This window comes from Leuresthes tenuis, unplaced genomic scaffold, assembly GCF_036924035.1.
Source record: "Leuresthes tenuis unplaced genomic scaffold, fLeuTen1.0.hap1 SCAF_23, whole genome shotgun sequence".
Taxonomy (NCBI): Eukaryota; Metazoa; Chordata; class Actinopteri; order Atheriniformes; family Atherinopsidae; genus Leuresthes; species Leuresthes tenuis.
Window position 1 is genome coordinate 19,400,771 of NW_027325377.1, and position 26,462 is coordinate 19,427,232.

Below are 26,462 nucleotides of genomic sequence, written 5' to 3' on the forward strand. Positions count from 1 at the left end.
TCACGAAATGTTTGTTATCTCAGCAGGTTTCGCTGAAGGCTCCAGTGTCATGATTCCAATGTCACTGAACAGGCTCCATCATGTTGTGTTGATATGAAAGCATTTGGGATATTCCTGGAACATTTGTTCTATATCAATGCATTCCCATTTGTGCCTATCTTTGGTTACAAAATGCATATCGAGACCTGGGTTGCTTCTCATTATCAGCTCACAAAGACTGAGTCCAAGGGCAGCAGCAGGTTATGAAGAGCTTTACAGTATGGTCACAAATCTTAGCATGAGACACACATACACATGCATTCAATTTGCAGTCGCTGATTGATGGCAAAGTGATGGGAGCAGACAAGTTTTAATAATCCATCTTCCACATAGTATTCAGTCTATGTTATCTTGCGTTCTTTGTGAGCATGTGCGTTTGTGGACCTGTTGAAGACAAGCATCAGCTGTTTCATGAACCATCCCATAAAAAGCATGCAAAACATTTTCTGAAGTTCACTTAACACAGAACATGAATCTATTGTTGGTCTTACTGTCATACTTCAAATGACAGTGGCTTGGCATTAGCAGCCAGTCAACCCAGTGACACATACAGGAAGCACAGGTATGCATGCAATGTGCGGGGCTTCAGTGTCAAGTGTTTTTTGTCATCCTGATCAACTTCTGAGGCTTTTAGTTCAGGATGATAACGTTGTGAGCTAGAAATGCTTTTAACTTAAAAGCAATTCATTGTGCAGAATTCCCAAAGCTTTATCTCCTTTGCTAAGTAAAGACTCCTCCACTTAAAGGTACCTTGTTTCATTTGTTTGTTCATTTGCTTTGACAGTGTTAAGTGAAATATATGCAGGGAACACCTGTCACCCAACCCCCCTCCCCTTGAGTTTTTATCTTTCTTTTTTTAATCCATCATCCGCTAAGCCGCTCGCCGTTCTCTCTTACATGCCGCACATGAACCAACAGGTGCCAATAAAGTGAAACATGATAAAGTCAAGTACAGAAATGGAACGACAATGCCGGAAAATAGATTTATTTGTATTAATTTTCCTTGTCTTAAGGTGTCATAACAAAACAAAATATTGTTTGATTAAAAAAAAAAAAAAAGCGGGTCTCTATTTATTCGACACTTAACAGGCTTTGAGTCGTTGAAAATAGCCGGTAAGCAAATGTCAGCTAGCCTCCAGATGAGCATTCCACACTTATGTTGAAACTCTTTAGTTTTCCCTGCTTTTACTTGATCATCTTCATTGTTTACGCTTCTCACTGTGCTCCGCCACCTGTGTCGAACATCTTCTTGCGGCCCTCCATGCCTGACATGGCCTCAACATTCTTACGCCAGTCACCCACCTCAGTGGTAAGCACCTAGGAAAGAGGGGAATTCAAAAATTCAAATTCAGAGACTTGTTGAGGGGATTTCATTGAGTAGCCACAATCGCTGGTCTCAGGGAATCATAGACGTATAGAGGATGCCTTAGACTGAAAGATAATACAATTGTGAATTTTGGCTCTGTTACCTTGTCTTGTTTGACATCCTCTTTCTTCACAGACTTGAGGTTGGCTCTCAGGTCCATTGAGCCCTTGTGTTTTGAGCCCAGAAGAGCTCTCATCATCTCATCTGCTGATACCCTCACCTTCCTAAGCGCAGGCTTTTTAAACTTGCCTCCAAGGTCCTGTACTTTCAGTTTCAGCTCATGGATCTACAGTATTAAGGAAGAAAATATATATTTAAAAAAATCTACTTTTTAAAATACCTTTTGGGCCTTCTAACATGTTAAGGAGATATTTTATGGTATATTGTAGGTTCTATTGTAGGTTCTATTTTTTTAGTTGTAGCTGTTTTAATAGTTAAACTTCAAACAAGATGATAATGTATTTCAACTCTGATTTCAAGTGAACTGTTTAGAAAATGTGTAAAATGGGGTCAAGAGACACTTACATCTTTGTTGTGTTTGATCACTTTGTGTTCACAGTCATATCTCTCCTCATCCACAATGTCAATTTTTCCATGAAGCTGTTTGCACAGTTTCTAAAAGAAATGTTTTTTTTTTTTTACATTAGATACATGAATACATTTTCTTTTGTTAAACAGGTTGTTCTTTGTCATCTCCAAGTCTTACTTGTAGGTCATCCAGTGACAATCCAGACATCTGCAATGGGGGCAACTTCTCTCCTAGATAGCGCACTTTCTCCTCCTCTCGATCTTGCTTCTCCCTCTCCAAATCCTCACAGGCTCTTGTGAGGAGCAGCATCTGGTTGGACACAACAGATATCAATCGTAAATTGCTGGGTGTGGTCAATGAAAAGGCCTCAACTGACTTCCAATGTGTCACACTCTACTTATATCAGTGTGCAAGATGTCAGAATTCCCACATATACAGCATATCCTGCTATAGAGTACAACAATATACTGTTTATCCAAATAACCATATATGGCGAGCTCTAAGACTTGATGTAACTAACAAAGCAAAAATGCTTAGGAATCATGACTAAACAAGGGTTTTAAGTTGTTATTTTATTGAAAGCTGCTAAACAATATGCAATATAGAATATTAAGAAATCAGCACTTTTGGGACATGACGTGGTCTTGTCAGGGGGTGCTTGGGTACACTTGAACAACTGTGGGACTGTGTCATGAAAAAAAAGTATGAAATAACGACTCACTTTGAGGGAGAGCTTGCGAGAAGCCGAAATCTTCGACTTCGGCTGTGAGGAAAGCAAACATTTTTTCAGTACAATTTTACTTCAGTTAAAAGGTTAATGAGATTATTTTGGTTTTTAAAGTGGCCCCTGATGATGCAAAATGATTACAAGTGCAGCATACAAAATAATCCTGTCCAAAAAATAAATTGATAAATAACCAATCCTTGTATTTCAACTAAAATTACACATAATGAATCAGGAGCTGACCAGCATGACAATAATCTGTTCCATGCACAGAAAAAACTTTATACAAAGACCTGTATGTGTCCAACTCAACGCCACTTACTGCAGTTACACGTGAATAGATAATGCTTTATTATTAGTATGAAGTCAAGTGGAAAGCTCTCAGGGATGCTGATAACAATTCTGACAGATAACCACTGCCACATCTTTGCCATGTCTGTAAGGACAATGTGTCCCCTCTCCATGCATGGAGGATTAACACAGTGGAACATAGCTGGCTCACCTTATCCCCTTTGGGATTCATTGCTCTGGGTCTGTGGTGCTCCTGAAACAACAGACAGAGACGAATTTGACTGATGATGTTTACATGTTAACAATGACACAAATATGAGGATTATGGGAATTTTCTCATCTCACCTAAGCTATGATTAGAAAATCAAACACCTGCAAGAGAAGGAAGTGCTTATTGGTTAAATTGCAGAGTAATTTGGATCATGTCCTCAATCCATAATGTAATCTGACCCATTGTGGTGCTGAATAGCACATAGTCCTGGACATCCTTTGACAGGATGATTAAAGCAAGGATGCTACAAGGACAGTTTCCTTCGGTATTTGCAGAATCATCAGTTTTTGTTGCAGTACCACTAATGACAACAACATTTGAACTAACACAGAAGACATAATGTACGCAGACTTGGCAGATCAGTTCTTTTCAGATGCTTACAGTAATTTACAAACATGCAGAAATGTAAACATTTATAAGTAAAAATGATGTTATAATAATGATATCCTCAGCAATCCTTTAGTTATTTTATATCATTTGATCTCAGAGCTTGCGAGAAAATAAGGATTATTTCATTTCATTCACTCAATCATTCACTCTTAAGTAGAACAAAAAAGACCAATTTTCAACATTAAACACCACATTAGAAGTTTTAGATTTACTGAAAGCCTTGAATATATTACGTAGCAGTTTTACCTGGGAATGGATGTCAGCAGAGGTGTAGAGAATCAAACACCAGCAGCTGTAGACAATGTGGAGCTTTTTATTTGAGGTGGGTGGTGAGTGGACAGCAAATATAACGTCTGGTCCCAAGAATGTGCTGGCATAACACCAAGCATGGGATATCACCTCCCCCAACACTGTGACAACACCAGGGAAGTGTAATAATACATCATGAGCATAACTTTAATGGTATTTTCAGGATATTGTCCTTTATTGCATGAAAACAATATCTATTTCTTCCTGGAATTGATATATACACAAACTCAATTATTAACTGTGAACGTTGTCACAATTTCCCATCAAGAAAAAGTTGTAATCTTATGGAATCTTAGTAAACATGTGCAGCTGGAGCCAGCAAAAGTTTAGCTTATCTTTGTATAGCACAGCATGAAGATTTAAAACTGGAAATAATTGCTGGCTTGCTCCATGTAACAGGAGCTGTGAATGCTATCAGAAATTGTAAACTCAACCATGAACCTATTGTTTCCATTTCACTCTCTCCAAAAGCAAAATAGGCTTTATTTTTAGTTTTTAGGAGTTCATTTCATATATTCTATGGCTATGACCTCCTCTTTTTACATTTTTATGTTTTGTACTTATCAAATAGAACGTTTTATTAGGTGGATAAATATGCTGCGATGACAGCTAAGGCATTTTTTTCAGTCATGAGTCTATAAATCATTACGTTTAATGAAATGCAGAAAACCCTGCAACATATTATTCTTGTACTCACTGTTCAGTCAAATGCTTATTTTTGAGCTTTGCATGCGTATGGATCAGTTTCTTCATCTACATTTGAAAGCTGTGTAAAATATCGAAGAAGGTTTTATGTTTTGTATGACAAAATGCATCAAACTTATGGGGTTCACAATGCCAATTGTCTAGTCTAGATTCCCATTTATTGTCGGGTTCATGCATCAAAAGCAGGTTCAAATTGGGCAAATATTGTGTTGAAAATGAACACTTTTTGTCTCAAGTTACTGTAGACTTAACTGTGTCTGTATCAAACTAAGACAATGATTGCTTTTAGCTGTCTTAAACTAAACGTGTAATATTAGCAATTACATTCATAGGTAGGAGCTAAAGAGAGCTCACTGTCTCAGTAATAATGATTCAGTGGATGAGCACACCTAAAGCCCTCATGAATGACAAACGCTCACAGTCATATTCAAAGAATAGCTCTGACCCTTCTCCTATAAAAACCTGCCTTTAACTGGTATCACTGTCAGTGCATATGATTAAGACTGAAGGAAATTATTCAGCTCATTTACAACTGTGTACTTAGTGAAACATGACAATTATCTAAAGCAGAGCATACATGTGTAACTGAATGAGCCATCCAGTAACTTTTCATGTTGATCACTGCTCATCGTGTGTAGAGGCATTTGATCAGAAGTACTGACCAGAGGCAACTGATCAGTTACAAGTAAATTCTCATTTAAAGAAAGCAGGATGCACATATACTAAACTCATGTAGCGCTGACACACAATCCAGAATTAGCGATGTGGTAAGGTTTTTGCTTTGTTATCGTCAAAAGACGCCTCTAAAATACACACAGATGTAAAAAACTTTGCAAGAGCATTTGCAATTTAAAAACAAAAGGGAAAATAATCAAGATTCTGTAAAAATCCATATTCAGTTAGCTGCTGATGTTATTGTTCAGGCAATTGAAAAATTAATAAGGGTCACGTATGGCACATGAAGCCCAATCTCCATGGTGAAAGTCTCATGTATGTATATATACAAGTTTTTCTAGCTGTTTCTGCAAACATTCATGTTTGTTATTTCTTGTTTCCACATCTGTTCTTTCATGCTTATTGATTCCAAAGCATAACTTTTTCTCTTGTTGTGCATTAGCAGGTCTATTGTGGTCATGGGCATTGCACTGATAAGCATTAAAGTGCACATTGCACTCAGGGCATCTGCTGTCAAGACAGATTTGGTCTAGTTTGATGTTATCAGATGTTAACAAACCTCAGGTGTAACAGAAATTCTTCTGTAACTTTTCATGATTCACCTTAATCTTCATTTTTTACAGTTGTGGTGGCTGACCAGGAACGCAGCATTATCTGTAACTTCCTCAACAAAAAAAAACGCCTTTGTTCACTTGTGTGTGTTTTCTATTTTCATCTGCTGTCAACAATTCCTTGCCTTGACTTTTTAAAGATTTCAAAGCACGAGTACTAATCTTGACTGGAGCTCTGACACTTCTTGCAAATCATTTAACCCCTAAGCATCAAGTTTCTCATCTTTCCACTGGCTTATACTAGAATAAATCTGATGCAAGCGCTAAGATGTTTTGGTAAACAGAGCATTAGCTGCAAGGACATCTTTGCTAGAGCCACATGGGGTCCTCTGAGGAACTTTTGCTCTCCTTAGTTGTTAGGGCTTCACTGAGATTATAAACAATGGTGAGAACGAATGTGATATTTATGTGCTACAAGATGGACATGTTAAAGATGTGGTCTCTTCAGTCTGCTTCTCTCTAAATCTGGTTTATGAGTGATTTAGTGATTCAATTCTTTTTAGATATTGTGTTTCTTATGCCACACAAAATGAGTGTTGGAAATTGTGTGAAGATTATTTGAAGTGGAAAAGGCTCCAAAGTGAGACAGAATGTCATTTGTGGATGACGTTTGTTGAAGTCTTTTGTTCTCTCATCAAAACCTTGCATGATAAAAGTTTAGAAAAAGCACTTAATTTGAATTACTTGCTATTTTTTAATGAAACCATTGGTGGAAGGTGTTGCAATTTTCCTCTAACAACTCAAAACCTTTTTGCCTTGAAAAAAGTCAACCGTAAGATTAAGTGATCTTTAAATACTTTCAATAAATTCTTGCACCACGGCATCTAAGATGTTATGGTTTAAATTTGTATCTCAATGCTTTGGCATGCTACAGCAACAGATGAATATTGTTTTGATATGCACCATCAAAGATCTCATTATTTTAGTCCTACAGGGTGAAGTGCTATCCATTGTTTCTTTCGGGCTCTTTACAACAGAAAGAAAACAGGAGACACAAACACAATACCACAGTGAGCAATGAGATCCAACAAAAAGAGGAAAGACGCGGGGGACAACAAATGTTCTGTCTTTTTTCAGTGATCCTCAGCAGGTGGGAGTGCTATTTCTGATGCAACCCAACTCCCTTCTGTCTCTACACAGACACCCAAAAAGAAAAAATAGGAAGGCTCTGGTGTTGAGGGGGGCTGCTTGTAATGGACTTTCTACTGTTGCTGCTTTAAGTGGGTAACATTTGAGAATGAGAAGAAAGAGCAGCTGTGTTCTTCTGTAAAGTAAGCAGGTGATGTGGAATCTTCAGTGGCTTGAAGATCTTTATTAACTCTCACCTGCTATTTGAAGATATTGATATTGATTTTAAGTCTGTTATAACTTAAAACTGCATCTCAATACCTGAGGTGAACAAAAAAAGGTCAGGTTTATGAAATGTAAATACAGCAGCAGACATCTTAAATACTGTACATCAGATGCTTTAGTTTGCACATTGTTTTGTATGAAACCTCATTCACATGACATAATGGTGAACTCTGACTATGTATTTTATAAAATTCTATACCTACCATGCATTTTCAATTCCCAACTTCAATCATGCATTTTAAAAAGTAACTTTAATCGTGTACTCTTGATAAATAAACCTGATCACAGGACTGCAAAGTTGAGTTAAACAATAGAGACAGCAAAGTCTTACTAGGTTCTACTTTTTTAAAGTAGAAATTTAGAAAATGCTTGGGTCAAAATGGGTCGGATTAAGCTTGACCTTATACTGTTTGTTAATCTGCAGAAGCTTTCCCCGCCCAAATATGTGTCAATGGGGTGTTGGTTCATGCAAGCCAAAATGGACCATAACTACATTTGAGGACGTGATTTCTCATTGTCATGAGAGCAACAGCGAAACTGTGTGAATTGTAAAAATTCTGGAAGTTGGTGGTTGTGGTCGCTTGGTAAAAAGAATGTATTTTAGTCCTAACCCAACTAGGAAGTGACAAAGTTTTGTCGTAAGGAGTTGAGTTTATATATAACAAAGGCATAGAACGAAATGGTAGCTGAAATGAGTGAGTAGTTTTTAATTGTAACTCAAACCAACCAAAATAATTGTCTAAAACCTGGAAGTGACAAGTGTTTTTCAGTGGTGTTGCTGTGTTATGAACTCACCAAGCTCAGCAATGACTAAGCTGTTGCCATCTGTTGGTCCTGAACTTTTGTCATGAGCACATGAATGATAGAAAGAGCTGTGTGCCGCTGTGCCATCCAACCCCCTCACCCCCCCTTCCTAATGATGATATCTTGGCTTCTTAAAGGAATTCTAGAATGAAGTCAGTCCGGATGTGGAAAAGCTCAAATGAGTCATATTTCCCTCTGCTACTTGAAGGGGGCTCCAGACTGCTGTCTCTAGTCCCCCCCCCCCCCCCCCCCCCCACACACACACACCCCCCACCCTCCCAAAAGTTGCAAATATTGCAAAATTTAGACATGTCAGGATTTCCAAAAGAAGAAGTGGTCATGCAATATTCTTTTAGCCTTGAAACTTGTCGACACTACAGATGCCGGAGCCTATCCCAGCTGTCAGTATGAGAATGAATCAGATAACACCCTAGAAAGATTTCCAGTCCAACACACATCAGCACAGAGAGATGGTTAGCTATTCAGGCTCCCTCTTAAACTTCAGAATCATTGATTAATTAAACAAAGCCAAGAAAAGAAAAATGCACTTTTAGAAGCAGGTTTTATTGTATAATCATCGCGTTGGTAGTTTACTGCACAAGAGAAAGGGTCTATGATGATAATCAGTACTTTTACTTTTCTAAGTATAACCCCGTCCTGTTAATTAGAATTCCTCAATGATTATAGCTTAATTTCCTTCAATTCTAGTCTAAATCAAACTAGATATTGAAATGTGCAATGATTATTCAGTTTTACATATGGGGATTGACAGATGATTTTGATCAATGTTCTGGTTTTTTTTAGATTAGAATTATGCATTTAAAACTATTGATTATAAATTAGATGTGATGCATCTTTGATAGATAAACAACAGAATTGTTGAAAAAATGTCAAAAGTATCTCTACCAGCAAACAATGAAATCTTACTCAGATATCGGAGATAATCATCCAAGAATAAACTTTCCAAACAGAAATAGAATCTGAGTCACACCTACACAAAAAACACATCACTAAAAGCGAACTAGTGCTATTTAAAAAAAGGATTTTGAACTTTTTTCTAAACTTTGTCTAAATATTTGATCCACTTGTGTTGTGCAGTGTTTGTTGTAACTTGTCTCATAGCAGTTACTTATTTCCATATCCTTTACTGCTTGCCTGATTTGGACATTGTACAGACCTCCATAGTAACACCTTTGTTTGCACACAGGCCAAAGCGAACAGCTGACGCATGACTTCAGCCAAATGACCCACTACGGCTTCCCTGTGGTTGCTGCTCCAACCTTGACTCTGCCCTCCAATATTCCCAGCAGAGTGCAGTGAGTGCCCTGAGTAGGCCACATTTCTAAACACCTCCCTTTGATAAGCCTGCAGTGTATTTATACTGACTGAGAAAGGGATGGGGATCATTGTGGGGTCTCCTCAATCTCTGTCTTCTGTTGTAATACTTGTGTTGTATTTGGCCCCGAGTGACCTTACAAGCAGGTGAAAGACAATCCTGAAGGTATCAACTTTCCTCAAAGTCATGTGCACACCAAGAAACAACGCACAGCTCGCAGTCAAAAGGTTCAGGTTATTCTTTATGGATCCCTCCACGCACACAGATTTATTTTATGGGAAAAAACCCAGCTAAATAAAGTATGGGCACTGGCTTTGTCCACAGGAGGTCAGCAGAGCTTTATTTTCTCACAATAGGCTTCTGCTTTCACACAAAGACACACAAAGAGAAAAAAAAATTAAAGTGTTTGGGGCAGACTGTGAACGTGTGGGACTTTTCTTTTGAAGGACAACAGCTGTAATCATTTAGTGGAAGGTGCACAGATTCCAAATGGAGTGGCTTTTGTTGAGAATTTGGGCGTGGCAGCTGCATCATTGTCTCAATCGTTTGACTTTTTTTTTTGTATAGTGTTGCAGACAAAGGCCAGCAGGGGGCGGCATCACCTCATCTCGCAGGTCCCAGCAGAGAGCAGACGGAGAGGCGCTTGTCCTCTGCAGCACCTGTGACAAGGCAGCAGGAATTCAGCGGGATATTAAAAGCAGGAATTTCAAAATAACAACCAATAACAAAGGTTTGATAGTAACATGAAAATGCACGTTACCCTGGTTTTTAAAGAAAAGATCAAATATTGATTTAAAAAAATGGATAAAATAACTAACGAAACTACCATGGAAGAAAATCAGCTGGAGCATGTGGACTGATTTGAAGCCTTTTCTGTTAACAGATTAAAAAAAACATTTTATTTAGATTGTAGATTATTATCCTATCGTTATTTACTCAACAGTTTGCAGAGGTGATTTTTCAAATGCTGGTGCAGAAATAGCCCAAAACAAAAATAAAAAGACAAAAGAGTAAAGTACACAGATGGAGAACGTTGAAGATATATGAAGAGAAACATTGCTCCAACTCAGAGGACTGCCAACCTGTCTGTTTGCTGAAATGTCAGTTACAGCATATAAGGATAAGCAAATGAACTAAATTGTAAAGTTGTTTTATGATAGATCTGGTCTCTCTTTGTTTTTGGATAAATCTGCATACCAGCACCTTCCAGCGTGAGTCATAGAATTAGATTTACACATCCATTCAGTAGTTTTTCTTGTAAAAGTTGAGTATATTATTTGAAAGTATGAACACTTTGCCAAAAGTCTGTGTTGTGGTATTTATGTTTTTTTCTTTCTTTCTCTGTACAACATTCCTATTGTATCCTTACAAGGGTATGATGTGACAATCATAAAACAAAACAACAGCTTCAGAAACAAAGCAACCACAAATGGTAACCAGGTGATGTGTGTGTTTTTTTTTATCTCCAGTTCCTTATCATGCAGACTCTCTCTATCATTCCACGTCACTTTGTGGTCATTGTCTTTTTCTTTAGCAGACTTTTTCAGAAAAAAAAATGCTGCAGATATTATATGGAATAAAAAATAATTTATGATAAAGCACTTTCTATAGTTAACAAGCCTTTAAAAAATGCTGAATTAATGCAGTTCATTTACCATCCTTGTTTTAAGGAAGTTTAGTGTTGTATACGGTCATTCTACCTGGGGTTTTTGTTGCCATTTTGTCCCCCTGTGCTCATTTTGTCTCTTGTGTGCCACTTCACATCTCATTTACTTCTCTTATGTGTATAATTTTGAGCCTCTTTCTGCAAGACCAAGGGTCCCTTGAGTTTTTGGGCTCCTGAGCCTGTGCCCATTAGGTGCGCTCAGTAATTTATCCATAGTCGCTGCAGGAAAGCTGGACGGCTGTACCAGAGAAGCGAGAGTCTGCGTGGTCTTTTATTTTGTAGACTCTGTCTTTAGTTTTGCTGTTATACATGCCTTAACACACTTCCTTGAGCGCAAGGAGCACTTTGTCTTTGCGGTAGGGGGTGGTGACAGGAGAAAGAAGGGAGAGGTCGAGGGACACTGATCTAGACTGGCTCCTGCGGGCAAAAGAAGGGGATCCATTAGGGCTGGTGGTGATGATTGGGACTGTGATGCAGCGTGAGACTGGGCTTGGAGGGAGTCCGGCTAATTCCTCACAATAAGCAGACTGTAACGATGGTGGTGATGCTCTGCGCCCAGAGAAACGCATTCCTGCAGAGAGCGACACACTGCACCACAGCACCGCAACCGAGTGTGAGCCTCTGCAGGGACAGACCTCTCTCTCAGTCAAACCCTCGCCAATACGAAACCGGAGTTCCAGACCGATGCTCGAACCACACAAGCGGATAACTGACCACCCTGTATCCCCATTCATTTTCCACCTCGCACGCGGGATGCGACGCGGATTTGCTACGGACGCGTCGAACAGCTTTGGATCGAGCCTGCGTTTTACAGCAGTTTCCATGTGCGTGAGCCGGTTGTTTTGACAACAACAACCGAGGACAAACAAGACGGAGGAAAGATGTTGGCGCGATGCAACCGGGCCAAACTGTCGGTGTGGGCCGCTCTGTGCCTGCTGGTCTTCTGCTGGTTCTACGTCTTTCCCGACTACAGAATCCCCCGTGACAAAGAAATAGTGGAAGAGGTGCTGAGACAGGGAGAAGTGTGGCGGAGGAACCAGACAGGCATCGATTTGTACAGGTTCGACTCAAGGTTCAGATTTCTGTCTACTGGTTTTAATTGTTTTCTAAATTCGAGGCCCGTTGATCCCATTCCTTTTCTCTTGTTGTCGTTCTGCACTGTGCCATCTTTTGTCTGTACCCTAAGCCACTGTGGTGTCACAACGAGTTGCACCTTACACTCTTTTGTAAAGGTTTTTGATAGTTACATTCTGTGAAAATAATTCATTTTCAACAATAGCAATTTTCCAGGCTACAACTCTGTAATATACTCTACATGCATATTGTATCACAGACACAGACAGTCCCCATATGTCCTTCTATTGGACAGTAACAGTGTTTCTAAACCCAAGCTAGATAAACAGAGCACGTTAGTTTCACTATGGCAGTCTTATTTAAACCTTATTCAGTTGTGGTAATTCTCACAAGCAAAGCCGATTAAGATAATCACAGAAAGTGACACCTGCAGAGCAGCGGTCAAGCCTACTGGAGGATGCTCACTCTGAGCTTAGTTTCTCTGGTTCTCTGTAGAGCTTTAAAGACATTCTGTGTGGTTAAATATTTACCTAATAGATTCTCAGGAAAATGCTTAGACGAGATTCAAATGTCTGCTAAATAAACATGCTTTTCTTGTGCAATAACCGGCTTTTTGTCCTGTCGGATGAGAAAATGTCTGAGGGATCACTCGTGGCCCGGCTTATTTTTCATCTCTCCTAACAGAAAGCTGCTGACAGAATGTTGCGATCCGAGGCGGATGTTTGCAGTGACCAAGGAGAACTCACCAATGGGCAAGGTCCTGTGGTACGATGGCGAGTTTTATCACTCGCACACAGTCAACAACGAGACATATCCGCTCTTTGTACAGGTACATCTACATAGTGGAACTTAATTGGAAAGAGAGCTCAAACATTGATTTAAATAAATGTCCATTGCGCCGACAATATGTTCAGGCTTGACATGCAAAAGGCTGCAAAGCCTTTACTTGTTACTTACAAGACTTTAGGAAAGGCAGCTGCAATACTGTGAAATAACTGAGAGCAGATGATAGAAAATGATTTCTTTCCCACTCAGCGCATGACACTGATGTGGGGAGGGATCCTTGGGATCCTTGGTGAGCCATAATGGAGGAGGGGGAGGGGCAGTGGAGCAGACAGTCATCTTCTGAGAGAGGAGAACATTGTCAGTGTGAAGTGAGTCAATATTCAGATGGCAATTGTATGAGAAGGAGCAGGTTCTGGAGGGGGAGGTGGGGCTTCTCGATGCTTCAAACATCAGTAATGGGCAACACAAAATCTGCTGCCCTTTTCCATGTAAGGGATAATGCCCAAAGAGGTGTCAGTTATCAGAAATGAATGGACACTCTCTTCGGAGGGCATTATCCCGCTTATACCATGGTCCCTTACGAAAGAAATAAATATTCAATCCGTTATTAATACTTGAATGTGTTTTAGAGTTCATAAAAGTTCATATATTCATCTCCATGCTCCTTTCAGTTTCACAGAAAGATAGCAAAATGAATGAAAATGCGAGTGCAGATAAGGACAGATTTGAATTGTTAGTCCATCTTTTGTATATTTTAAAATGGATCACTGGAGATGTCCTGTTCCTTTCCCAGATAAGAGCTATGGGTCTGTTTTTCCAAGCATCTACTGCTGAGCGCGTAGGTGTGTGCTGGCGCATCTGGATGAGGGGAATTTGTGCCTGGATACAGGACCAAATGCGAAACTGTGGGGGAAGAGCTGTTGCCGTGGTTATGGTGTCCAGGGAAAGCAGATCTCAATATTAATTAAGACTGAGTCCAGCCTTTGTTGCTCCATGTATGCAGTCTGATATCCTGGTTGCTGACCGTGATAAATATCTGACCCTAATTTGTAAGCTTGCTATGCATGTTCATTCATGAAGGATGGGGGAGATGTGGGTGAATAAAGGAAGAAATGTGAAGATAAAGAGAGAACGTGTGCAGCTGCTTGAAATTATAGCAGTGGATTTAAACACACACCTTTATGTACCTGGCCTTTTATTTGTTTAAATCATTTCGCTCCAGTGGGGATTGAGGGAATTTTCAAACATTTTAAAGACTGCTATAACTGTCTGTAATGCTGCCTTCAGCCATTTTCTCACTTATTTATGGTTTTGAAAGTGAACAGGAACTATCATGAACATTTATATAAAACGTTTTTTTTTCCATGGAGAAAAAATATTTACGAAATCGATTTAAGTCTCACCTACTAACAGATCAGTGTGTTTGTAATGCTCGTATGTGTTGAGTCGGGATGGCACTGAAGTCTTGACAGTGTGCCCCTGGAGGCTTTGGCCTGGCTGACTGTGGGAATGATTGGGGGCTCGTCACCGGCTGGCTACTTTGAGAATTCACCTCAGTAGATCGTTTAATGTACAGTGCAGTTTGCAGGGTGTGCTTAAAGGATTTGACCAACTCGCTGCTGCACGCAGCTGCCTTCTCGATCTTTTCTGTTCATGCTTTGTAGATTAACCTTTTGTGAGTAGCATGAAATCAATTATGAGTTTGTTTATGCGGTAAGAGATGTAAGGCGTGAGAATCTCTCACGTTAAGAATGTGACAGTTGTCTGCGCTAAATGTAATACATCCTGTTTGTGCAGAAACGCCCAAAGCAGAGACACCTTTAGCCACAGGTTAAAGACCCTACCACATTGTACAACTCGTGTGCAAGTAACACTCACACCTATTGCCCCACTGCACTTTTTGCAAAATACTTCCTGTCAGTACTTCATGTCTTCTCAGAAAGAAAGTACCTGCTAGTTACACATGATGAATGAAGTTGAATAGTTTGCCTTGTCAACTACCACCTTGTGATTGTAGGTCTGAGCACAGGCAACCAGCCATGCTACACCGAGCTGGCAGCAGCTACAGAACTTGGGCATCTGCCAGGGAATGTGCCAATTAAGGTTTTGACAGTTAATTGCTGGTTAGTTCCGTGGCTCAAACAGAGCATATGTACGTAAGGCTTTGTGGACTAAACTGCAGATTCCTTTGATCTTTACTTCTCTGAACGTCACGGATGTCGTTGTCGGACAAACTGTAGCTAGTTTCGTGTCCTCAAATGTAAGATTTGCAATCATTGGTGAATGATTTGGATGATGAAGAAATTACTGGAAAAAAACTTTCTCTTTGCTCTACTGTTTGCTGTCCTAAGAAATGTCAAGTTTTAGTCCAACTTTGTTGTTCCCCTCCCCCTTGTTGATGAGATGTTTTCAGGAGTATTGTCTGCTGACTCAGCCCGTTCTGTTATGGTCTAAAAGAGACCTTGAGGCAAAGAGAGTTGCGTGTGTGTGTGTGTGTGTATGTATTCTTATGCATGCACACTCATGGGGAATAATGAGCACAATTGTTTCCGCCGTCTCACTTAATCCAGCCTCAGACTTAAATGCTGTTGAGATACAGAGAAAGGACATTTTTGGCCTTTTCCTCTTGAAGTGTGGTGTTTCAGTTTCATCTGCAGCAGCTTTGATACTGACAAAAAATTCAGTTCAGATGATAAAGTTGTTATTCACAGCCAAGGCTTCTGGTTTTGAGAGAGTGGCTATTACCTTGTGTTATGAAGAAAGACCTAAAAAGTTCAACTCCTTTACATCGGGTGGAGAGGAAAGGATTTAGTTGGCTTTCGAGTGCATTTCTCCTGCTGTTTAGACGTCTCTGCGTTCTATGGACATGTCTAAACCTTTCAAAGTAGATAATATAATACAAAGCATGGCTATTCAAAACTGCACAGATAAAAGCTTGACCCGAATCCTGTGAATGTATGGTTTTTATATGACTTCATTAACTTCATTGGAATTTTGCGAATTATAACAAAACATAGTGAACTGTGCAGTCAGCATTATAGAATAAAAAGGAAATTACGTTGCATCTCGCCCTTCTCCTTTTTAAAAATATTTTCACATTAGTCGGCCTTTTATCTTGTCGGGGAGCTGCTTTTAATGGTACTTTTTAATCAGCTGCCATGCCAGTATTACAACAATTGCACGGTATGCTTTCTTGAACACGATTTTTCCATTGCTGAGCTCTATGTCACTCATTTCGTTTCTCTGATTAAAGAGCGACATGATGTCCAAAAGACAGGAAATGGATGTCTACCAACTCTATTCCCATGGAGGAATCTTATGGGAAACAGATGTTTAATGCTACTTAGCAATTTTGGCTAAAATCGAGTTAAATTCAATGAAAGTTATGCAGATGCCTGGATCTCAACTTACTGGTTATTGGTTTTTCATAAATGTAAATGTAGAGCAAAAATATAGCAGCTTTAGGCACAGTGGGTATCTTTCAACTGCGCTATTGTAAACATACACTGTAAAAAAAACTGATGGATACATCCATCATGTTACTATCGACGACAATATACCCAGAATTAGTTTTGCTAGCACTTGCGTTTGTGGGTGGCCTTGATGTGGAAAATTAAGCCTAATTTATTCGCTTTTGCTCAGTTAAGAAGAATTGCTTCTCTTGCCACTGTAGATAAGGTGTGTGATTGTCTATTTGTTAGGCCACCAGGTCGATTGAAATGACATGGAGGAGGGAAAAAAGACATCAAGTGTTATTCTGTAAAAAGTACATACTGTAAAAAGTAGATCCTTTTTGTGTCGGCTTGTTAGATAAAATCACCATATGTAATATGTACATTGTTCCAAGATGAAATGCCAGAAACAGGCAGATTCATAAGCTGTATGACTCCAGCTTGCTTTTAGAGACGACGTCATATTTTTTTTTTGCTGGTTTACCCATCAGCCCCCAAGGCTGTGAGATGAAAGGAGCACTAGACAAAAAGGGCACACAAAGGCGATGGTCTCATTGCTAGAATCTAACTGAAGGGGAAATAATTGCTTGTTTCTGTGTATCTGTGCAACTTGTTCAATGCTTTTATGACCAGGCTCTTGTGACTAATTATATGCTAACAAAGCTGCACCTTTTTCTATTTTTTCTGCCAAGGCCAACCCTCTGCACCTGCCCCTGAAGAAGTGTGCAGTGGTGGGCAACGGTGGCATCCTCAGACACAGCAAGTGTGGACGAGACATCGACCAAGCCGACTTCGTCATGCGGTGAGAGGTGGAGACTCTCTGGGTGTATGAGGGCATGCATGTAACTGCTTTGCAACTCCTTCAGATTTGAATATGCCATGCCCAAGAGAGCACCAACACACCATCTATTATACTGAGAGCTGGTGTCTGCGTAGCGAATAGTCAAATACACAGAAAAATGGGTCACAGTAGGGTCAAGAAAGAAAAGAGGCAAGGAGTGACTAAGCAAAATAGGAACAGAGGGAGGTATCGTATTTTTCGGGCTATAAAGTACACCTGGTTATATGCCGCAGTATCAGTGATTGACTGCTAATGGGTCTATTTTCATACATAACTCACACCAGGTTATAAGGCACATTAAATTAAACAAAACTCAGATAAGTCAAACTTTATTCAACTCACTTGTTGTACTGTGTGGCTGATAGCGTTGAGTTTGAAATCTGCTTCGTAAGCATGTTTCTTAACAGGAGCCATTTTTGGGGCAGCGGGTATAGAAAATGAATGAATGAATGCACACACCTTAATGTTGAAGCACAGATCGTATTACTCCGCGAGGCTCGTGACTACGGTGGCCGTAATGCTCAAACCATCGAGCAGTGCAGCTTCGTAGCTTACCAAGGCCGTGCTAAAACATTTTGACAGATTTTTGAGCGCCGTGTACCACATAAAACTGGTTCTAGGTCAGAAAGCACAACCAGAATTAATTCATACATTAGGCCCACCGCATTTTAAGGCGCACTATCGATTTTTGAGAAAATTAAAGGATTTTAAGTGCGCCTTATGGTCTGAAAAATACGGTATATAAGATGAGTAGAAAGAAATGGATTGGAAAACAGTCCTCTGGTCGTGTGTTATTCTTTATAGTCATTGTCAAACATTCAAGAAAAGCAACATTTAAATACCTTCAAAAAATAGCTTGTGGATCAGGAATTATTTCATTATTGGAATTGTGGAATTATAGTTCTAGCTTCAAGTCTGTTTGCCATTGTGTGCCTGTGTTCTGAGCTCTTTTGTGACTGTTATCTCTGACCTGTTTGAGAAGCCTCACTTCTGGCTTAAACAGACTCATTTTACTTCCAGTTTGGTTCTGGTGATGTTGTTGCAAAAAAAAAAAAAGCTGTGCTACACGTGATATTGAAGAGAGACGCTATCAGCCCCCAACAGCATTGTGAGCTCTTCACCTTTAATACAACAACAATAGATCCTTTTCAGGGTAAGCTGCCCTAGACACACTGCATCATTACTAAACCCTCTTTAATGTTACAAGGCGCATTGCACTGAGGTAGTAAGAGGAGCTGATGTGATTAACCACGAAACACTATCTCTGCGGGCTGGGGCTTCCTAAAATGCACTCTTGAATGCATTTAATGTAACCTCTTTCCCAAAATCTGCATATTGATGTCTAGATGAGGAGATACCACTCTGGATATGAGCAAAATAAACATTTCTTTGTGGTGCATGGCGGCTCAGTGGTTTTAGTCTGCCAGAAAATAAAAGTACAATTTAATTGTAAAGTCTTTATGACCCTTACAAGATCATCTCCACACACCCAATGTTTGTAGGCAACTTCTAAAATATGGTAATTAAGGAAGAGATAGATGGATTTAGGGTAAGTTGACCAAGTAAGCAGTCCATGTACTGTAATTTTAAGTCTTTAATATTACTGTTCAATTTTTAGGTCAACAACCTTGTGTCTTGTGTTGTAATAACATAGTTATTTTTATAATGCTTATGTGCGTTCTTGCACAGTCTACCAGTGAGGGTGTGGGAGACGGATGCAAGGAAGTATGTGCCTTTGTTTCCTCACTCTGAGCTCCTCCACTTGCCTCCTTGAGGTTGCAATTACAGTTCAGAAAATCCCCTATAATCACAGAATGGGGAAGATCTCCTTCGGTGCTTTTACTACACTAACTTACAGCTGCATGTGTGCACTCTCCTGGAACTAACCCTGGAAATCAACCTCCACCATCCTCAGGGTTTTTCCACTTTCCCATTGAGAAGTAAGATGATAGGAGATTTATGGATGAGTTCAGAGTGAGGAAACTCAGGTGTTTCCAATGTTCTTTGAGTGACACGATGTATAAATCTTTTGAAGTTGCCATTTCTTTCTTACATATTCACTTGGAGGAGCTAAGTTTTTAAGAAACAAACGAAATGAGTGAAGCAAGGTCAGATAATGATGGAGGCATAATTAATAGCTTCCTTGGCCACAGCAAGAGACAAATCCATTCATCTGCTTCTTTGCTCACTATCTTAATCAACTCTAATACCAAAATGATAACGTTATTTAAGTAGCTCTCACAAATCAGTCTGTGTGTATGCCTAAGTGTGTACACCTAAGTGTGTGAAATGATACATGCACAGGATATATCACATGCTTTTTGCTCTTTTAGGTGTAACCTTCCACCGCTCTCAAATAAATATGTGGAAGATGTGGGAACCAGAACACACTTGGTCACTGCCAATCCCAGCATCATAGAGAAAAGGTAACATTTGTTTTACCCTCAAATAAAACAAACGTACATGGTCACAAGTACTCATAGTTTACATAGTGAAAGGGCACAAATTATTTTTGAGCATCTCAGTATCATCATTTCACACTGAAATCCTAATTTTCTTTTGTCAGTTATAATAATTAATCCTTTCAGCTGCTACTCAGGTAACACATTTAAGCAGACAACTCCATAGATGTCATAGCATTCCTCAAAGCATGATTGACTCTCTGTCACCCTCTTTTTCTTTCAGATTTCAGAACCTTCTGTGGTCCAGAAAAGCTTTTGTGGATAGCATGAAGGTCTACGGTTCCAGCTACATTTACATGCCAGCATTTTCCATGAAGCCTGGCACCGATCCTTCATTGCGGGCGTATTACGCACTGGCAGACACCTCCTCCAACCTCACTATGCTCTTTGCCAACCCTGAATTCCTGCGCACAGTGGGCAAATTCTGGAAAACCCGTGGCGTGCACGCCAAACGCCTCTCCACAGGGCTCTTCCTCATCAGTTTAGCCCTGGGTCTATGTGACGAAGTGACGGCCTACGGCTTCTGGCCGTTCTCTGTTGGCCTGGACGAGCAACCAGTTAGCCACCATTACTATGACAACATCCTTCCCTATAAATGGTTCCACGCTATGCCTGAGGAGTTTGTCCAGCTTTGGCAACTACACAAAAGTGGTACACTTCGCATGAGGGTGGGGCACTGTCCCACTCACAAAGGTACTGAGTTTCAGCACTTTGAGGAGTGAAAATAGAATGGTTCACTAAGGCTTAGTCGGTTTCAGTAAGCAGAATAAGACATTTGGGTTGCGAAGCAGCAGGCAGTTGTCTGTAAATGAGGTGAAGTAAACGTGTTAGTATTTTTCCTGAGGATTTCCTGCGCTGCATCTGTATCCATACACTTTCCTGCCTAAATTAATCTCTCGTAATTTGTTTTGTCCTCCACACAAAACACAGTGATACATGCCTGCTTACACACACATACACAGAACATAAAGTATCCATTAGTTCCCAAAATTTGCACCACCTCTACCTTAAAATTGGCGTGTATTTCCACAGAAAGCATCAGCTATGAATGGGTGTGGGGGTTGGTCTTTAGTACACTGAAGACTGTATCTGACATATGGGGGCAGCTGGACCATACCCCCCTCTAGGTCTTTGTCAAACAGAGACACAGAGAGTGGAGGACCAAAGGGGGAATACTAAAACACACTGAAAGACTGGCGAAATACGAGGAACAAGGGAGAGATAATGGTGTCCTGGTACCTAGTTGGTTGAATAGGAATGGAATTTAATGGAGAGAGAAACAAAATGGCAGGGGGTAGGAAGAGTGAAGGCTGCCTGGTATGTGTATGAAAAGATCTTTCTGGGTTTTTTTTTCCTCAACAATGCTTGATTGGCATTCTCTGTGGTGCCAAATAGAGCTGTAGTTCAAAGCAGCAGCTATTAGAAATGGAGTCTTATGGACTATATCCCCTAGAATGTTCAGCCAAGTTGCATTTGAACCCTTTACCAAAAAGGGAAAAAGAGTACACTTCGGTGTCTACGTGTTGTTTTTGTTTGCCAAATGTGATTTTTCAGGTTTAATGTGAATTTTGATTTTGATGCATCATCAAGTGAGAAAGCGTGGCCAAAAATAATCAGAAATTCATATTTTCTGCAAATTTAATTCCACACATCGGCACTTCACCTTTTATGTGAAGCTCATCATAGCTGACTCACTCTTTGGTATAACTCGGACGCAAGCAGACTCTAACCCACTTCTTCAGAGAGCCTGCTGGAAGCCATCTCTTGGTAACTGTACTATAGTTGTCAAGTGCCCAGCCAAGGGAACAGTAGACTCTTTGATACAGTCTGAACTAATGTTTGTGCTTGTTGCGCTCTGAAACGAGGAAACATTAATATACAGAGAAAGTGACAGACAAAAAGGACTCTATGTCACATTCTGTTTTTTTCCATTCCGTTTTTCCGTTTGTTGTTCGATATTTTTGTGAGTAGATAGTGAATATTGTTTTTCCTGTGCAGTTATAGGTATCACTTTACATCAGAGTGTAGGAATATCTGAACTTTTGCTCTGTGTTCCGTTTTTAATACTGCTATTTTGCTTTTTGTTTGCACATGGGAAGAGAAAGGCAGGATTCACACAGATGCGTGCGCCTGACACTGGGAACTGTTGCGACAATCTGTGAGATCAGACACTTGATTGGTTAGGCGATTTGTTTGTTGGCATCTCCACTGCCCCATGAAAAAGGTAAACTGTTCTCAGCTTTCCACTGCAAGCTACGCTGGCAGAGTCAGGAAAAAAACCTACATTTTAATTCGGCAATGCAAGATGTCACTCCACTTAAAGTGAATGGGAGATTAAACTGTTGATGCCTTCGATGCGCATGTGTGAGTCCAGCCTAACTCATTCATATAGAAGTTTTTTGAATGGAAAACAATGTGCTTGTTTGATTTTTAGATTTTCTTACTTTAAAATGTTATTTAAAAGTGAGAAATGTTATCTTGCCATACTGTTGATTGTTCAACAAAAGGATAACTCTGCATGGGGAACGCATGAACTGTACCACAACCCTCAGATCCAGCGTATGAAACATGTTCATAGGTTAGTGCTTTATGTTCTTACTCACTCTTAAACTGAACGAGGTCCAGTGCCTTTGAGATAAACTCAAGTAGAGTTCTGGGTCATTTTGATTTAGTGTATTTCCCATTAATGTGATATCTGTGGCTCAGTGAGCTGTGAGACTTCAAAGAAATGGACTGAGACCACCGCTCTCCTGTCAACTACGGAGGAGTACCGTTACTGTTTAGAGAGGGATTGATGCCAGACTTGGAAAATCTTGACTTGATCATGAAAGAGAACATTCCCAGCTATATCACAACTTAGCTCCACTCGCACTTGCTGTGCTCCCATCCAGCTGTTAAGCAAATCTGAAGCTATTTTCTTTCAATGTTGTTTAAGATAAACAGATTTCCATCAGTTGATTGGCAGTGAATAAACTAGGCTTTGAACTATAATTGTAAGGGGACTTTCCAGGCTATGTTACACATGGCTGTAATAAACAACGACTGAGTGGCAAACCACAAAGAAAATCTCTTGAAAGAGGATGCAAAACCTGTTGTTTTGGCCAGAAAAACAGAGAAATTCAGGCAACGTGTTTCTTCTTTAACATCAGTGAATGTTGTCCATGCAGATTCTCTAGAAGTAGAAACAACTTGTTCATGTGATCAGTCATGCTAGAAAAATATTAGTTTTTTTCAGAAGTGTTTCCACCGCTATCGTGCATCAGCTGCTTTTGAAAAAGGCAAAAACCATGCAAGCGTCTCAATTTATCGCACAAACAAGGAGGATTTTTACGATTGTTCCGTTTTCAAAACGGGACTACAGTGCTACTCCCAAAAGCTCATTAAGAAAATGTTAACAGAAACACACTGTCATTAAGTGAATTGCATCCGATGAGACAAACCGAATAGCAAAAAGAGCTATTCTGTGATTTAGTTAATGAGAGAGGGACTTATTTACCATGAATAATTGATTTGCAAACCTCTTAACTAAAGCTGACATCCTTTGATGAATTAACCACCCATAGGTTTTGTATTTCATGGCATACAAGCCCCAGAAAAGTCTACATACACAAAGGAATTCAACTCATGAATTTTTCTGATAGCTAGTTAGTGTTTGCAATGAGTGTAGCTACTGAAACTAAACCTATCGAATGGCACACAGAAGCATTACATGTGCTATTCCAGTGCCTCCCCACTTGAGCAATAACTCTGTATAGAAGGAAGTTGTGTTTTGGGCATTATGATCAATTTGCATAATCACCCACGCTATAGTGTGCTAGGTGGATCTGCTTGGCCCAGTAAGCCACAACTTCTGTCTCTTTTTATCATGCAGCCGATTAAAATTGCACGGTGCTCCATTTAGTTAACTTACTAACAATTTTAACTGTGCAGTTACCTCCAGAGTGCAGTTACGAATCGTGTAAAAATCTGTTGTTTTTCTTCCACTGAATGGAACTCAAGCTTGTTTGGTGCAACATTGTGTTTGAATCTCCAACTGAACTAAAGAGTCCAAAGTCAGCATGACTGGTAGCGCTTCAAGAGCTACATTAATGGGAAGTAAAACAATTTTCTTTGAAGATAAATAAGATTCATTCAAATGCGATATCTCTAATGCCAATCCCGTCTTTGATTTTCTAAGCAAGGCTTGTTTCGGTGGATCAGTTGGAAAATATGTGATGCATTCATAACTCTTGTCAATGATGTCAAATTAACTTTAATGTGAATTACAGGGGGAAATTAACTTTGTGCACAGTTTGACAAGTTGATCTAACTGCAGTTCATTCAGCTTCTATTGTTGTGTTTCCTATTTGCACCTTTATTTTGTGTCCTCTGCTCAGTATTGTGAATGAACGAGATATGGCAGTGTGAATTTTTAAAAAGCATGATGATTTTGAAATATGTATGTGCTTTTGGTACAGATTTTTATCTATTTTAATTATGTTCTGACATGTGTCGCCGTTCATTTCATTTTTCTCTTTGGTGAAAAGTTAATTGAATTTGTGATGTAGATATTGGTCTGTTGGCAAGGTGATTAGATTAAATTAGATTTAGATCTTTAGTCAGAATACACGTATTCAAAAGCTGATTCAATGAGCTTCAAGCTGCAACCTGCACAGCTTACATTAACATTCCAGTTACAGGTTTTGACTCTATTGTGAATAGTTGCCTTTAAATTACTAACATGGAGATGACATGCGTGTTTTTTGTTTTTTTTAGATTACTTGTTCTGTAATTGTGTTGGCAGCCTTGCAGAAGTGATACCATGGCCGTTGTATGTAGTGGCCACTTTTCGTCTAAATATGGTCAGGGAGGCCTGATGCACTTTGGTGGAATTCTTTTTTTTATTTGTTCGCATTTAGAAAGTTAGCAGGTCGAGGATCAGCATTGGGGTTTGTAGAACAGTGATTTGCCAGTTTTGATAGTATCTTAACCACTTTGGTACTTCTAAGAGATGACATGACTTGGAATTTCTCAACAACTTGTCAGAGCAAACCAAAAACTCAGCATTTTCTTACACTGTTGCACAACTGCATAAAATAGAAGTGAAGCAAAGATTCTAAATTGGATCTTTGTTGGACTCACCTCGCTCACGCACCTGTCCTTTAAAGCAAAACTGTGAGTCTGAACAAAGGGGGAATTATCTTTAACATCTGAATAAATCCAAACACCCACCACCTTTCCGTCTGCTGTGCTTTCGCTCTGCCTTTAAAAGCCCTCAATGCAAAGCATCGTCTCTGTTTTATTCTATAGATTAATAAGAAAAATTTTGGCATGATGGATTTTTGTGAATCGCTAATTTATGCTAAGGTAAGCTTCTAGGCTGTAGCTTCACATTAAGGCTAGGACCCTAACCCTAGGAGTGATCATGTACATGGGATTCCTAAAATGACCATCAATAACTTTTAAGATGACTGCATGAGGTTTCAGAAATTAGTGGAAAGGGACAGTCTAGCATGAGCATATAAGGGCAATTGCAGTATTGTCCATTTTTTTTCTACCTCAGGCCAACTGTTTCAATTTATTAAGCTACAGTCTGTGGTTGCGGGGCAACCATCTGGTCATGGAAAAGTCATGTGTGATTAATCATTTGTATTTCATCTTTTTGATTTTAAATTATTTAAAATTGACTCTGACTGTGTACATTTTTGTCCTAAGGTTTTGGTTGAGAAACGAGATGAAACTAATCATTCTTCTTTGTTTTCAGCTTTTTCATCTCTGATGTTGAAAGGTGGATAGTATTATAAATTACAGTTTTTTTTTAATGCAACCATTGGGAACATCAAATGTGTGAATTTGTATCACAGTGTGTGATGGTGATAACATGGTGGACAGGTTTAGTCATGGTGCTGCTGTATGTTAAAACATGTTAAAACAAAAAACAAACCGATGTAAATACAGTCTAACCCAAGGAATCAGCCAGTGGAGAAGCCTCAATTTTCCAGCATATTGTGAGTATTCACTGTAATGCTTCTTGTTTAAAAAATGTAAATGTGCTTTATTTCCCTTGACTGACGCAATTTGATACAAAAAGATGAAGGAACAACGAAACTTTTTCATGGCACTGTTCTTTGAGAAGCTGACTTTCACCCCATTTTGCCCATTCAAGTCATCTGATGTGAACAACCCTGCCTGAGCATGTTAAAAACAATCCAGAACTTGTTTAAAATGGAGTAAACCAGTTGTATGTGCCACTTAGATTCATCTGGGAACATCCATATCTATGTACAAGGCAAACACTGGAATCCAATAATAAAAAAAAAAGAAAAATAATAAAACATCCTCAGATGTGTGGTTTCCTTCAAAATTGTTTTGATGTTAAAATGGGGCCAGATGTTGCTTTTTTACATTCTCCCACTTGAGTCTTAAACGGAAAACAAATCCAGAGCAGATGTGCAAAAAATTGATGGGAGAAGTCTATTTTTCCTCTTCATTGATATTCTTATGAGTCTCCTACTCTTTTAAATGCTTTTTGCTTGTTGGTGGAGACACAGGAATTTGACTGACTGTACAAGTTTGTACAGTGGTTTTGAACATTTTTGCTCCTGGTGATTAGCATCAGTGGAAAAACTCTGCTTGCCGCAGCCTTGTCCGAATGGCCTGTTTTTATGGGCCATGAATTTTTAAAGACATGTCCACTGTGTCTCAGGCCCCTGTTTCCTGCTGGACTGTTTACTTTCACATGTGCTGTATCTATGATCAAACCCTAATTTGCCAGTCTGGTTGGGAGAGAAAGCAGAGA

The 26,462-nt window shown here is 39.5% G+C and overlaps 2 protein-coding genes across 2 annotated transcripts; one reads left to right on the forward strand and one right to left on the reverse strand.

Moving 5' to 3' along the window:
* Positions 1-1,008: 1,008 nt before the first annotated feature.
* On the reverse strand, positions 1,009-3,900 carry LOC140283106 (troponin I, slow skeletal muscle-like). The gene is made up of 8 exons (XM_072377760.1): positions 3,857-3,900; positions 3,295-3,321; positions 3,161-3,202; positions 2,656-2,697; positions 2,112-2,243; positions 1,931-2,020; positions 1,509-1,691; positions 1,009-1,356 (listed from the first exon to the last, which is right to left on the reverse strand). The coding sequence occupies exons 3-8, from the start codon at positions 3,179-3,181 to the stop codon at positions 1,255-1,257; spliced, it is 570 nt and encodes a 189-aa protein (XP_072233861.1). The 5' UTR covers positions 3,182-3,202; positions 3,295-3,321; positions 3,857-3,900; the 3' UTR covers positions 1,009-1,254.
* Positions 3,901-11,380: 7,480 nt separating this feature from the next.
* Positions 11,381-24,414, forward strand: st8sia1 (ST8 alpha-N-acetyl-neuraminide alpha-2,8-sialyltransferase 1). Its single transcript, XM_072377723.1, has 5 exons — positions 11,381-12,129; positions 12,828-12,972; positions 17,074-17,183; positions 19,556-19,648; positions 19,908-24,414. The coding sequence occupies exons 1-5, from the start codon at positions 11,951-11,953 to the stop codon at positions 20,404-20,406; spliced, it is 1,026 nt and encodes a 341-aa protein (XP_072233824.1). The 5' UTR covers positions 11,381-11,950; the 3' UTR covers positions 20,407-24,414.
* Positions 24,415-26,462: the final 2,048 nt, after the last annotated feature.

Coding starts and splice junctions, on each gene's coding strand:
- LOC140283106 (XM_072377760.1), bottom strand. CDS start 3,181: ATGAATCCCAAAGGGGATAAG. Junction 2,698..3,160: donor TGAATCCCAAAGGGGATAAG/GTGAGCCAGCTA, acceptor CTTTCCTCACAG/CCGAAGTCGAAGATTTCGGC. Junction 1,357..1,508: donor AGGATGTCAAACAAGACAAG/GTAACAGAGCCA, acceptor CCTCTTTCCTAG/GTGCTTACCACTGAGGTGGG.
- st8sia1 (XM_072377723.1), top strand. CDS start 11,951: ATGTTGGCGCGATGCAACCGGGCCAAACTGTCGGTGTGGGCCGCTCTG. Junction 12,130..12,827: donor ACAGGCATCGATTTGTACAG/GTTCGACTCAAG, acceptor CTCTCCTAACAG/AAAGCTGCTGACAGAATGTT. Junction 17,184..19,555: donor CAAGCCGACTTCGTCATGCG/GTGAGAGGTGGA, acceptor TTGCTCTTTTAG/GTGTAACCTTCCACCGCTCT.